This window comes from Taudactylus pleione, unplaced genomic scaffold, assembly GCF_031769625.1.
Source record: "Taudactylus pleione unplaced genomic scaffold, aTauple2 ptg000026l, whole genome shotgun sequence".
Classification (NCBI taxonomy): Eukaryota; Metazoa; Chordata; class Amphibia; order Anura; family Myobatrachidae; genus Taudactylus; species Taudactylus pleione.
In genome coordinates, this window is record NW_028284428.1 from 10,217,283 (window position 1) to 10,230,070 (window position 12,788).

General features: G+C 41.5%; 1 protein-coding gene across 2 annotated transcripts in view; it reads left to right on the forward strand.

Moving 5' to 3' along the window:
- SH3KBP1 (SH3 domain containing kinase binding protein 1) overlaps positions 1-12,788 on the forward strand; it is a 509,392-nt gene that overhangs the window by 387,032 nt on the left and 109,572 nt on the right. For both annotated transcript variants that reach the window (XM_088451614.1, XM_088451615.1), the window contains exon 9: positions 866-960. In XM_088451614.1, the coding sequence (XP_088307740.1) occupies positions 866-960 (95 nt within the window). The remainder of the gene's footprint in view (positions 1-865; positions 961-12,788) is intronic.

Below are 12,788 nucleotides of genomic sequence, written 5' to 3' on the forward strand. Positions count from 1 at the left end.
AGAATTCAACACTGATGATTTTACCTCAGTGTAGAACATAGTTAATGTCAGAATTATGAACATGTTCAAAATGTACCACACCCCTAGGTCCAATGCAGTTGTTAAAAAGAGTGGTAGCTGCTGATTGGACAAGTAAAAGGCCATCCAATCAAAATTCACCTCTTGCTTCTACTGCAGTAGCTTACAGCTTTCTCAGCGCAAGTAGCTTCTGGGCAAAGTGCATCACACAAACTTCGAGGCTGTAGGAGAGAAACCCCCATTGGCAGGGATATGTAGAACCATTTAAGTAGAAATACATACATTTTGATATTAGTTATACACATAGGGGTTGATTCAGAGATGTACGCAAACCCGATGGTTTTTGCAGGCAAGTGTAGATCATGCACTGTGAGATCGCTTGCAGTGCCCCCCAAGCTGCAGCATGATTGCATGCTGAGGACAATTGGGGGCGGGGAGGGGTGGCGACAGGGAGGCCCATGTGTGCGTCTCCCAACGCAGATTTACTGGCTTCGCCTAAGTAGATAAGACGGACATAGCCTCAGGCTTACTCAGATGTCCGATGCCGTGACTGATGATTATCCGTTATCCAAAGACGCAGCAGTGATGCAAATAGCGTCCATCTATGAATCAGCCCCATAGTTTGATATATAATCATATCTATACAAAGTGTCTTTACTTACTTTTCCCTGTATTGGTTACTTGAAGAAACTTTCAGCGCTATGTACGTGTCATTGAGCATGATGGTATGACAGCAGCTTACTCATTATTGGCGTTTGACAACTTCTCTAATAATAGTCCATCTATTCGCATACTGATTACTGATGCTAAATACATCTTACAGGAATCTTTTTCTTTTGTTTTGCAGCCAAGGAATATTGTAAAGTTCTTTTCCCATATGAAGCACTCAATGAAGATGAATTGACAATCAGAGAAGGGGATATTGTGCTTGTTTTAAACAAGGTAATTTAATAAATGCTCATTTAATATATTTATACTGTCAGTTTCAGTGAAAAATTGGAGTAAATGTGTTTCCTTTATTAGTTTTGCGTTATTTTGGTAGCATGAGATGTGCCTCATACAGATAAATATTGCTAGCTGCAGGGGTGACTGGTGTTTGCCCAGCAGTAAATCCATTTATCAGGTCCCACTTTACAATCATGAATTATGTAGAAAGCAGATTTCATTTGAATGATACCGAACTGTATGTATTGTAAGGGTTTTGTGGTATAATGTTTATATTTTCGAACAGTGTTAACATTCTATTGCAGGTTTGATAAGATGTTAACTATTACTTATCCCCATGTTTAGGACAAACAAGTGTCGCCATTTGAAGTTCTGTGACATAACTATTTGCTGCCTAGTGGGGGGCTTGGCAGGTTGGGGAGCCTGTGCCATTTGCTAAGCCAGTGCTATCAGTTTTTTAACCACTTAACTGGCACAGGATGCGGCCACTACCAGATGGGCTTTCACTGGCCCTCCTCATGTGTCCACTGTCATTTCAGAGACAACATCACTTGAGCACATGTACAGAGTTGATTTCCTTTTGCTGGTCCGCCCCAGGCTGTGACATAGTGGCACAACATGTCCCTCTTGCTCCCCAGAATGCTGTACGATTGGCATGTGAGCAATACGTATTCTGCTGATCTCTGCCAGTGTAGACATTAGCTGCATTAGGGGGATGATGATTATTCCCATCTGAGACAAGCTGTGCTACACTTTCCATGAGGGTGAGAGGGTAGTGCCCTAGCGGTGGGGCTCCATTGCCACTGAGGGATCTATTGCTAAAGTGGGTTGGGGGTTAATGCTGTATTGGAGGTATATAGGGCCTGATTCACTATGGATCGCTATTCTGCTTATACGCACGCACTGCAGTTAATACCAGCGGAGCTATTTAAATGTTTGCATTCACATTACGATCGCATCCTATCATAAGTACACCCACCTCCCCTTACTCACATCCGTATACTATGGAACATAGCGAAACCATCGGTAACATCGAGTAACATCAGACCCATATGCACGCTTGCACAAGCCTTACTCAGAAATTGCTACCAGCCACACACGCTATCAGTGCTTTGGCTGCCCCTGCAACGGCGTGGAAACGCATTGACACGCCTGTATTCGCCCGACACCCCCCCCCCCCGTCGCCACCCACAAACAGCACTTCCTGTCAATCACTGTGCTCTGGGTCTGCTTAGCCTCAGCGATCACAGTTCCCGTCGCAATTGCTCATTTGCTTACGTGCAATGTGATGCATACGCAGAGCACAAACAAGGAACGATTGCGTGCGTATTAGCTTCTGCATTCCTTGCTGAATCAGGCCCATAAACATATATAGGTTTGGGGGTTTGGAGGGGTATTGCTACAATGGAGACCTATGGACACAAGGTGGAGTTAATGTCACAGGGAGATCTGTTGCTGTTGCCACTGAGGATCTATTGCCACTGGGAGTGGGAGGTAATGTAACAATGGAGACCTATGTACACAGAGGTGGTGAGATAATGCTACAGGAGCATTAAGATTACAGTGAGGTGGCCCAGAATAAAATATTTTCAAGGGGCCCACAGATTGTATGTGCAGCCCTAGGTGAAGGAGAGCATGGTGGACATATTTATTAAGCATACAGACTGCCCTATCATTTATTTGTTTGTCATCCTCTTTAATAACTTTATTTATAAATATGTTTTTAAGCTGGTCATTGTGGCTAGAACGTGACTTAGGGTTGACCCTCCTGACTTCTGTAAATGTAAGGCCTTGGTTACTGATACCATGAACCATGAATGATTCTTGTAAACCAGCAGGAAGGCTGTAGACAAATATCACAAACTCTGGTCTTATTGGTATGAGTCCCAGCATGGCAGGGTTGTTGGGAAAGCTCGGTGGAGACTGTGTAGCTGGCCTATGGGGGGAGGGCTGCCCATGCACCTACAATTATTTTGATGTCCTATTATACAGTATGTATGTTATGTTCTATTTCACGATTGCTCTGCTTGCCTATTCCATTGAGTATCTCACTGCACATTTTTTGCAGTTTTCTATTTATTGTGGCATTGCGCCATGCTTGACTTATGAATGGTTAATCAGGTCTGCACTCCGTGTATTTTTTGTATTTTATTTTTCTTGCATATCTTCTTTTTGATATGCTAAAACTCAATAAAAAACTTTATAAAAAAGCAGTATACAACCTTTAGTTATTTAATGTATTTTATGCATATCAATAGTACACAGTCTAATATAATATTAAATGTATTTTCAGATAACTAGTTTTACTCACACAATAAATACTAGCCGCAATCCCCTTGATTCAGGGACCATCTGCGGCAGTCATGGGAGGCTCTGCGTGTACTTTCTTGCGGTGTCACAACACCCTGCCTGCATGGAAAAGGAGTGAGCAGGGAATCCTCAGGCCAGAGACCATTCTCTGCAGACCGGTGGGGACAGGTGGGGCACTGCCACATACATAAGTAATATTTCATCTTTAACTTGTCGAGTTCCACCCACAGTTGTATTTTCAGTTTTGAGTGGAAGCAGCTTTAATTAATAGAAGCCTTATTTGCTCTATTACAGGCAGGTAAAGCCACTTCCTTGGTACGACAGAAAGCAGACAAATAAGTCCCATAAACAACTCTCAATTTTCACTAGTGGAAGTCATTGTAAGATAAAATGTTTATGTTTTGTAGCTAGCTCGAATAAAATAAAAATAGATTCTGTTAACAAAACATAATAATTATAAAATGTAATTATAGGTTTTTTACTCATACATTTTGGGTATCTTTGTATTTTGACACAACATGACAGCGAATACCCAAAATAATAGAAAAGCCAACAAAAACAGTGCAGTAATAGACTAGGGCGGGAATGTTCTCTTATTCCACATTGTGACAAGTGTGGGTCCTTCTTGGCAGTGACATAGTCAGTCATCACATTCTGTGTGCATTCAGTATATCTCTATGTTCTCTGCTACGTAATCTTCTGTTCACTTCTCCTACAAGAACCAATCATTTGTTTGATGATGTAAAATAAAAATAATCTCACAACTCCTACGTGAACACAGCTCTAGCGTCTATTTTTGGCAATACATTATCAGTATAATATGCATTTTGTGACACACCTTGAAGTGCTCAGGGTGTGAATGTATATAGTGAATGACTTAAAGATACAATAAATACCAAATAACAATCTCCACGTATGAACCATGACATAAAAGTATTAAATACATTGTTCTATGTTATGCTGACTTTTCACTGCAGCTCTTTTAAGAAGTAAAATATTTATCCACCCCAGACACAGACAGACAGGTGAAATAAAAGCTGGGTACACACCTAAAGATTTTCTGTCCAACCATCCAACTAGCTGATTGGTTGGAAAGAAAATCTGGTAAGGTATGAAAGCAAATGACAATCAGCAAATTGCTCCCAAACACTGGAAAATGGACAAAAACTGTTGTTTAAACAAATTATTTAGCTCAAACATTTAACAAACTTGTCTGACGACCATTTTCATCTGTTTTCTGGCATTTAGGAGCAAATTGCTGATCATCAGTTACTCCCATACGTTACCAGACTTCAATCAACTAGTTGGATGGTTGGACAGAAAATCTTTACGTGTGTACCCAGCCTTTGACACGTCATAATATTGTCTGATAGAGGTCCCAAAGTTTTCTTTCACAATATTAATGTAAATTAGTGGTTTACTTCCCTTTCAAATTGTGACATTCAAAAAAACAGGGTGTCATAGAATGCAGGACTTGTGAAATACAGTGTATATCTGTATTCATAAGAGGAGGGAGTTTCTGAATTTTCAATGTTAGGCCTCTCTTACAAGAAAGCGTAATTTTCAGAGCTTGGTAAATGGGGCATTCTCACAAATGGGCTGTAACAGCATAAACAGATCTCTAAAGCCTTCTGCTCTGTATAGACAGGCTTGGTGCTCTACAATTCTCAGGACAGTCTAATTGATCCTGGTTATACGTTACACATCAATAAGTGTTAATAGCTAAGAATGATAATGAAAACAGATCTAATATGCAAGGTCATATGTGGTATCCTGTGCTGTTGTCCAGTATTGGAAAACTGTCTTTTCAAGAGGCAAATCCTTAAAACGGGGACTCTGGGGGTGAATCAGTAGTGGACGGACTTGCAAAGCTGCATGCAAGCAGCTTTGCAATTCTGTCCTTGCAAATATGCAATTGCAGTAGGAGGTGTCTGATACTCATTGCAGCATTTGCGATCCCAGCACTGCAACCGAGGTCACAGGATTGGGTAACCATTGCCACCATCGGTAAGCCTCATCTTATGCAGGCTGGCTGGCTTGCAAGGCCAGCAAACTGCGTTCGTGGTCGCAGCCCCTGACCTTGCCACTCCCATAAAACGTGGCCAACATGCCCCCATTTTTTGGAAAGACAGTCGTCCCCGCCTCCGCACCACCCCTTAAATGCCTCTGCCTGTCATTTAGGAGGGGCATAGCAGGGGCTGCGTGCAATCACACAGGACCTGTTCTGCGCATGAGCAGAAAGGTTCCTGCGCACGCGCAGATTTACGATAATCTGGAATCTGCGTTCAGCATTGCACTAGCGTTCAATGGTCTATCAGCCCCTCTGTTGGAAACAGCTGGTGACTGCATATTTGTTGAGCCCTACTGAAAACATTTGGGGGATCTCTCTGTGCTAGCACATTTGCTTTACATTTGTTAAACCCCTCTCCGTTCAATACAACACCCCCACATATCTGTCCCACATTATTTACACCTCCACATACCTGTCCCACATCATTCACACCTCCACATACCTGTCCCACATCATTTATACCTCCACACTCCACATACCTGCCCCACATCATTTACACCTCCACATACCTGTCCCACATCATTTACACCTCCACACTCCACATACCTGTCCCACATCATTTACACCTCCACATACCTGTCCCACATCATTTACACCTCCACATACCTGTCCCACATCATTTACACCTCCACATACCTGTCCCACATCATTTACACCTCCACATACCTGTCCCACATCATTTACCCCATTATTGAGCTTATTACGTATATTCACCTAGAAACTGACATGACTTCATTGGCCAAATTCTGCTATTTAATATTCAATACAAAAAAGTGAATTTCCTCAGAAAAATGTGTTAGGAATTGGATTGCATTGTAAGAACATCTCGCAGGACCCATTTCGCACGTAATAGGATTGACTCCATGGACGGCATCTCCCACTTTCTGTAGATATAATACAGCTACTTTATATTGCACATTGCCATCCCTATATGGTTTGTGGTTAGAGGTGAATAAAGCAATATATATACACTGCTTAATACAATGAATTCATATGTAGCCTGCTAAAAGCTTTCCTATTTTACTTATATCCATAAAACTGAATGGGTCATTAAGTGTGAGAGCTGCAGCGGGCAGGTTTTTAGCTGGATCTAATCAGGCTTTATGGGCTGCTAACTTGAACATGTAGCATCAGACGGTGTGAATGTGTGAATGTCATTGTCACAGTACAAAACCCTTTGTGCTTAAACACTAGACCAAGGTCCATGACACAGTATGATTTTTATTACCAAATAATCTGTAATATGTCTCCACATTACCCTTCTAGAAATAGGCTGCAAAGCGACACATAAATGGGGCAGCAGGATATGAGTCTCATACACACAGAAGTTTATGTAACGAGGGTGATTGCGCTGACCTATAACTGATCCTAGTCACTAGCTGTGGACATTAGAGATCAGAGATGGATCCTTATCTCTGCCTTAATTAGTTATTGGGATATGGATATGCCCACACTCCGCTAATACTTATGTATGGCCTAAGGGCCTCATTCAGGTTTAATCGCATGGCTCCGTTCATACGCAGCCAGACGATGTTTGCATTCTGCGCATGCGTATGCATCGCAGTGTGGGAAACGGCCGCTGCGATCAGGACGCGATCGCAGTGAGCACGTAGAGTCTTCAAAGAGTGATTGACATGAAGTGACCGTATGGGAGAGGAGAAGGGGGGTGGTCGGCAGAACGCAGACGTGTCTGTGCTTTTGAGCGCAGTTACAGGGGCGTGCATAATTAAGCCCCTGCGATTGTATACGCTGGCAGAGGTCTAAATGGTGACAGGAAGTTTAGCAGTTTGTGTGGTAGGGTCAGGTCAACCACAACTGTGCGAATGGTTCCGATGTTACTTGATGTTACCGATGTTTTCGCTGACTTGCGGATTCATGTCATGGGAAGTGTGCAGCCTATATACAGTGATGGGATTCTTGGCTTAGTGCCGCGGATGCTGTGCGGTTGCCTTCATTAGCATATTATCACAGCTAGCGGGTGCATGTGATCGCAGCCGTGCGATCCGTGCCGAATCAGGCCCTAAGTGTGGTGGTGTATAGGATCAATCTTACCAATATGTGGTGCAGGTGGTGATCTTATAAATGCAACACAACTAGGTGGATAATATCCTTTTAACGTAAAGTAAATGTGAAGATAAAATTGACTTGGATATGACAAACTTCAAATGACAATGAGCAAATATTGGCATCAAACGAGTGAAACAAAATTGGAGAAGGGGGAATTTCGTCAAAATAATCAACAAGGAAGAACTAAAATGGATCTCCACTCTCCAAACTTTGGCCCTCATTCAGAGCCACTCGCTAGCGGCAGTACGCTCGTTCCGAGCGATGTTCGCACATCTGCGCATGCGTACGGTTTTTAGTACGCATGCGCGAACCAGTCAGTGTGGCCGAAAATCATTTGTACGCAATATAGCGAGTGCCTGCTATTTTGAGTGACAGAATGAGGCGTATGTGGGTGGTAACAGGGGAAGGTGCTTGAAAACGGGGAGTGGAGATCCGATCGCAGGCGTGCTTAAAGGTCAAAACGGGCGTTTTATGGGTGTGCATAATTAATACAGCAGCGTCAATGACCACGTCACTTGGTTTTTTTTAACTCAGAACTGCTCGCAAAATAGCGGTTGAAAAAACCAACCACAAGAATAGCGAGCAGTTCATATCCTGTTCGATGTACTCGATTAATCTAATAAATAGCGGACATGACGTATGGTGCGAGCGGCCAGGGGGCGTTTTTATCAAATAAACGAGCGTATGTTTTGCTCGCTCGTTCAGACTTAGAGGTGTGAACAGACTGCAATGTGCGAACGGATCATTTGCATAGCCACCCCTTGTTTTTGAACGAACGAACGCAAATAGCGAACGGCTCTGAATGAGGGCCTTTGTTCCTAACAGGTCTAAATATAGATAATGAGATCAAATCGGTAATTATAGGATGACTGAGTACTAGATCTCATTGTAGAGGTACTCAGAAAAAGGATCCACATCCTCAATTAAGTTATAATGTGTATGGTGTTTTTTGTTTAAATTCACTTATGACATAGTAAAAACACAAACACCATAATATTAGCATGACTGAAAGGTGCAGGTAGGGACATTGTTGCAATCATTTTTATATTGTTATTCAATAATTTCCTAATGTTATTTAATTAATTACATTTTATTTGAGATATTTTGTACATTAAATAAGAGAAATGAATTACCATGCAAAACATTATCTGTAAGGGTACAGTCACAATGACCATTTTGGCAGACACTGTGGGCCTGATTCGCCAGGAACGCAGTTGCTAAAACTCACACAATCAGCCGATTGTTGCGTAATGCGCATGCATTGCAGTGTGCGTGCGCGAACTAGTCACTGCGATCGGGACTGCAATCGCAGTGACTACGCAGACCCATTGCAGAGTGATTGACAGGAAGTGCCGTTTGTGGGTGGTAACAGGAGGGGTGGTCGGGCAAACGCAGGCGTGCCAGTGCGTTTCAACGGTGTTGCAGAGGCATGAATAAATTATCCACTGCGATGCCCTACGCAGCCTGAGGCCTGATAGCAGGCGTGGAAGTTAGCAATTTCTGTGCAAGGTCATGTCTTGTGCAAGTGTGTGTGAGGCTGCGATGGTGCTCAATTGTACCGATGGTTTCGCGGTCCTGCTTAACATTATGGATGTGTGCCTGGTAAAGTGGGCGTCCTTGTGTAGTGCAGCGGCGGCATTGCGATAGTAATGGATTAGCATACTATCGCAGTTGAACTGCGTGCGTAATTGCATTCACAGTTGTTGCTGAATCAGGCCCTTTGTGTCTTACTTAGAGTTGTACATAAGTGCACTTGCACAGCATAATGGTGACCTCTGGTGCAAATGTCATACTATATGCTCACTACTTGCATCTGTATTTAGCAAATACTGTATCATTTTTTACATGTATTCTTGCTTTAAGATGCTGTTGAAGGACTTTAATGATCAAGTTGAGTACAGTAAGCACATCCATTTGAGTTCTGTCTTATCTTGAAATACATTAGCTCTGGGACATGTAGTTCTGCAGGTGCAAGTTATGAATCTAGATCTAAAGATGCATGTGTCTGACTCCTGACGAATACTCAAAAATGGGGGATCTGTCCATTCTAAATCAGTACCTGTGAGGGCTGATGGAAGTGTGTAAGGAAAGTAAAGAGGCAAAGATATTGGGGCAAAGATAAAGAGGCAAAGATATTGGGGGAATTCAATTAGTCATGATAATGCGGTAATATTTAGTGTGCTCGATTTTCGCACCCTTCACGTGCTGATTCCGCTGATTAGGTTTAAGTTGTGAGGGAGAGGAGAGTTAGGGTTAGGCTGCGGGGAGGGGGGGATTTAGGGTTAGGCTGCAGGGGGTGAGAGTTAGGGTTAGGCTGCGGGGGGTGAGAGTTAGGGTTAGGTTTCGGGAAAGGTGGGTTAGGGGTTAGGGTGAGCACACTTACTTAATTGGGTTTGGGATCAAGATTCTGACTGGCGTGATGCTGCTCTCGGTTTTCTGCCCCCCGGCATCTCGACTCCCGGGATCCCGACTGCCGGGATCCCATACCCAACCCATTAGTGGCCCTAATGACAGTATTTGGGGTTCTTAAATTGTGCCAACTGGCTGTTTTATGCAGATTTCTAAAACAGCCCTGATGATACAAAGTTAGTGTTTTTTGGCAAAATAAATAGTTTTTTTTTGTTATAAATTGGGGGTGCATTAAAATGCCTATAAGGATATATTTGTGCTATTTATAGTCACTTAAAACACATCAATATATGCCTCTAACACCAACCTACAATCTAAAAAACACCTGTCCCATTCATACAGCAGCCCCATATCCAGTACCTGTCACATATCAATTACGGTAACCTATTTTTCTGCACTTTGCACTTTATCACCCCAAAAATGACATGTTATTGTTGGCCAAATTAACCTAATTTAAAACTTTTTTTTGGCTAATTAGTCATTATGATGGTGTCCTAGTGGTTCTGAACCAAGTCCTGACTTTTTTAGCTAAAAATAGGGGTTTTGCACAATCTTTTACCTACTCAGTAGGTGGTAAAAAGTCTTTTGTGGTAAACTCTATGGAGAATTCGTACCCGCAAAACGTCGTGGCTATTGTGATTGCACGATAGGTACAAATTCACACAATATGCCATTTTTAGGGGTAAAGCGACTTATCGTGGCTAGTTGACTTCCCCCCATTATGTTTATATGTGCACATACTGTATAATTAAAATTCTGCAGCAGAAAATTAATATATATCAGCAAGTTAGTAGAAATGTTCATAAAGTGATCATCATTACCCTTTAGAGTACTTTTGTATGTTCATAATAACATTATTGATCTTAATGACAGGTGTTGTAGTTTTCCAATATTATGTTGTATAGATCTTTTTCTGCTGATAACATCATGTGGTCCAGTAATTATTACCATTGGAGATTAATAGAAAACATAAGTGAACCCAGGAGTTACTTCTATCTCTGCATGTAAGACTCCCAAGCTCTAGCAGCTTGCGCGTTGCTGTCATTGATGTCTATCCTTACAGGTGATACCCGTGTTTATGTTAGACAAATGCCTTGCGTCCACTGGTAAAACTGAGAACGTCTCGGTAAATGTTCCTTCATATTCCATTCCATAAATATTCCATAGACCTTTTTATTTAATTAGGCATCTAGTTTGTCCCAATCTATCCAACTCTTACCTTTGTAAAATGGAAACTTTCCTACCACCACAGACACTAACATGTTGTGTTGCATATCCATGGAAAAGTATGCAGTCAATATGCTGACATTCACAATGTTGACATTGACAAAATATCGACATTGAAAATGCTGACATTCACAATGTTGATATTATGGGGCATATTTACTAAAGTGAGAGTTTTTAGAAGTGGAGTTGTTACCCATAGCAACCAATCAGATTCTATCTTTTATCTTCTAGAATGTGCTAGTTAAATGTTAAGTAGAATCTGATTGGTTGCTATAGGCAACATCTCCACTTCTATAAACTTTCACTTAGTAAATAATCCCCTGTGAATGTAAACAGGCACAATGTCAACAGTTAGGGCTCAAATACTATAAAAACACTATGGGGCATATTCAATTTGGAGGTTTTGCCATCGAAAAGTTGTTGCGCGCGTCACCATGTATCTCCGTATTCAATTCCAAATTGGCGAAAACTAAATCGGCGAAAAGTCCTGTCGTTTTGGGGGAAATAAGCCTGACACCCCTTTAAAGATGCTCTGTCATGGGGGTTCACTATGGGTACCCCCGATTAGCCTTGCTGAATTTATTTGGGGGACTTTGAATGGTCTCAACAGGTGCTATTTAGAGTGGTGAAGAATAGCATTTAGCAACTTTTTTGGGGGGGAAATAAGTAGTCCCATAAAATTTGGGGTACATGAAAATGGGTGCAAGCATATTTAAATGTCGCTAAAGTCAAGCATTAAAAAGCGCCAAAAATGCATCTTCAGCAAGCACCTGCAACCAAAAGTACACCTCCCCCATACTTGCAGACCTCCCTAAAGCCTATTTCACTAGTTTTTGAATTTGCACCTCCACTTTGCATTTTTTCGCCCACATTTTCAAAGTGCTTTTTTGGGTGTCCTTTGTATTTTTTAAGCGTTTTTTGACGCAGTTTGCATCAAGGGGGGTGTACAAAGGGTATATAGTGGTTTCCACCCCTCTGCACCCCAAAACCCAATTCTGTACTTTTTTTCGGCAGGTATTCATAGGCAAAAATTTTTTTGCCTATTACATTGCATTGCGTTTTCGCACCGGCGAAAATACGCAACAATTGAATATGGGGATAAGTAAAATCGTCGAAAATGATGTCATCGGCGAAAAAGTTTAGCCGAGAACGGCTTTTCACTCCAAATTGAATACGACTCTATGTCTACATGCCAACTGTCAACATTCACAATGTCTACATGTCCATGTTGACATTCTGACACATGTCAACATAACATCCATGTCGCCATTCTGAATGTCAACATTTTGTACCACACCACATGCACATTTATGTAGAATGCACTTGCACAAAAGCAGATTCATGATGTCACAAAAGCATTTGCGCTGTGAGTTTGTTCTTTTGCCCAACTGTAAGCCTTAATAGCTAGAATCATATTCTTACAAATACATTTGGGAATGATCATCATGTAGCTTTTGATAAATATAGTATATTTTTCACTGTTTCTTAAAAATATATATTTTTTTTACAAATAATTGTACAAGTGAGCAAGTTGAACCTTGCACAAAAAGAATAAAAAATATACATAACAGTTATAACTGCTTCCGACATAAAAATATAGTATAATAGACGAGAAGGAGATACATTAATGCTGTACATGAACAAAGTACATTGAAAAAGTAGTTGTTAATTCAAATATGTAGTATTGTGCATTTTAACCAATCAGAGCTGATGGGCATATTAACTGGGACTGGTGGTGTAC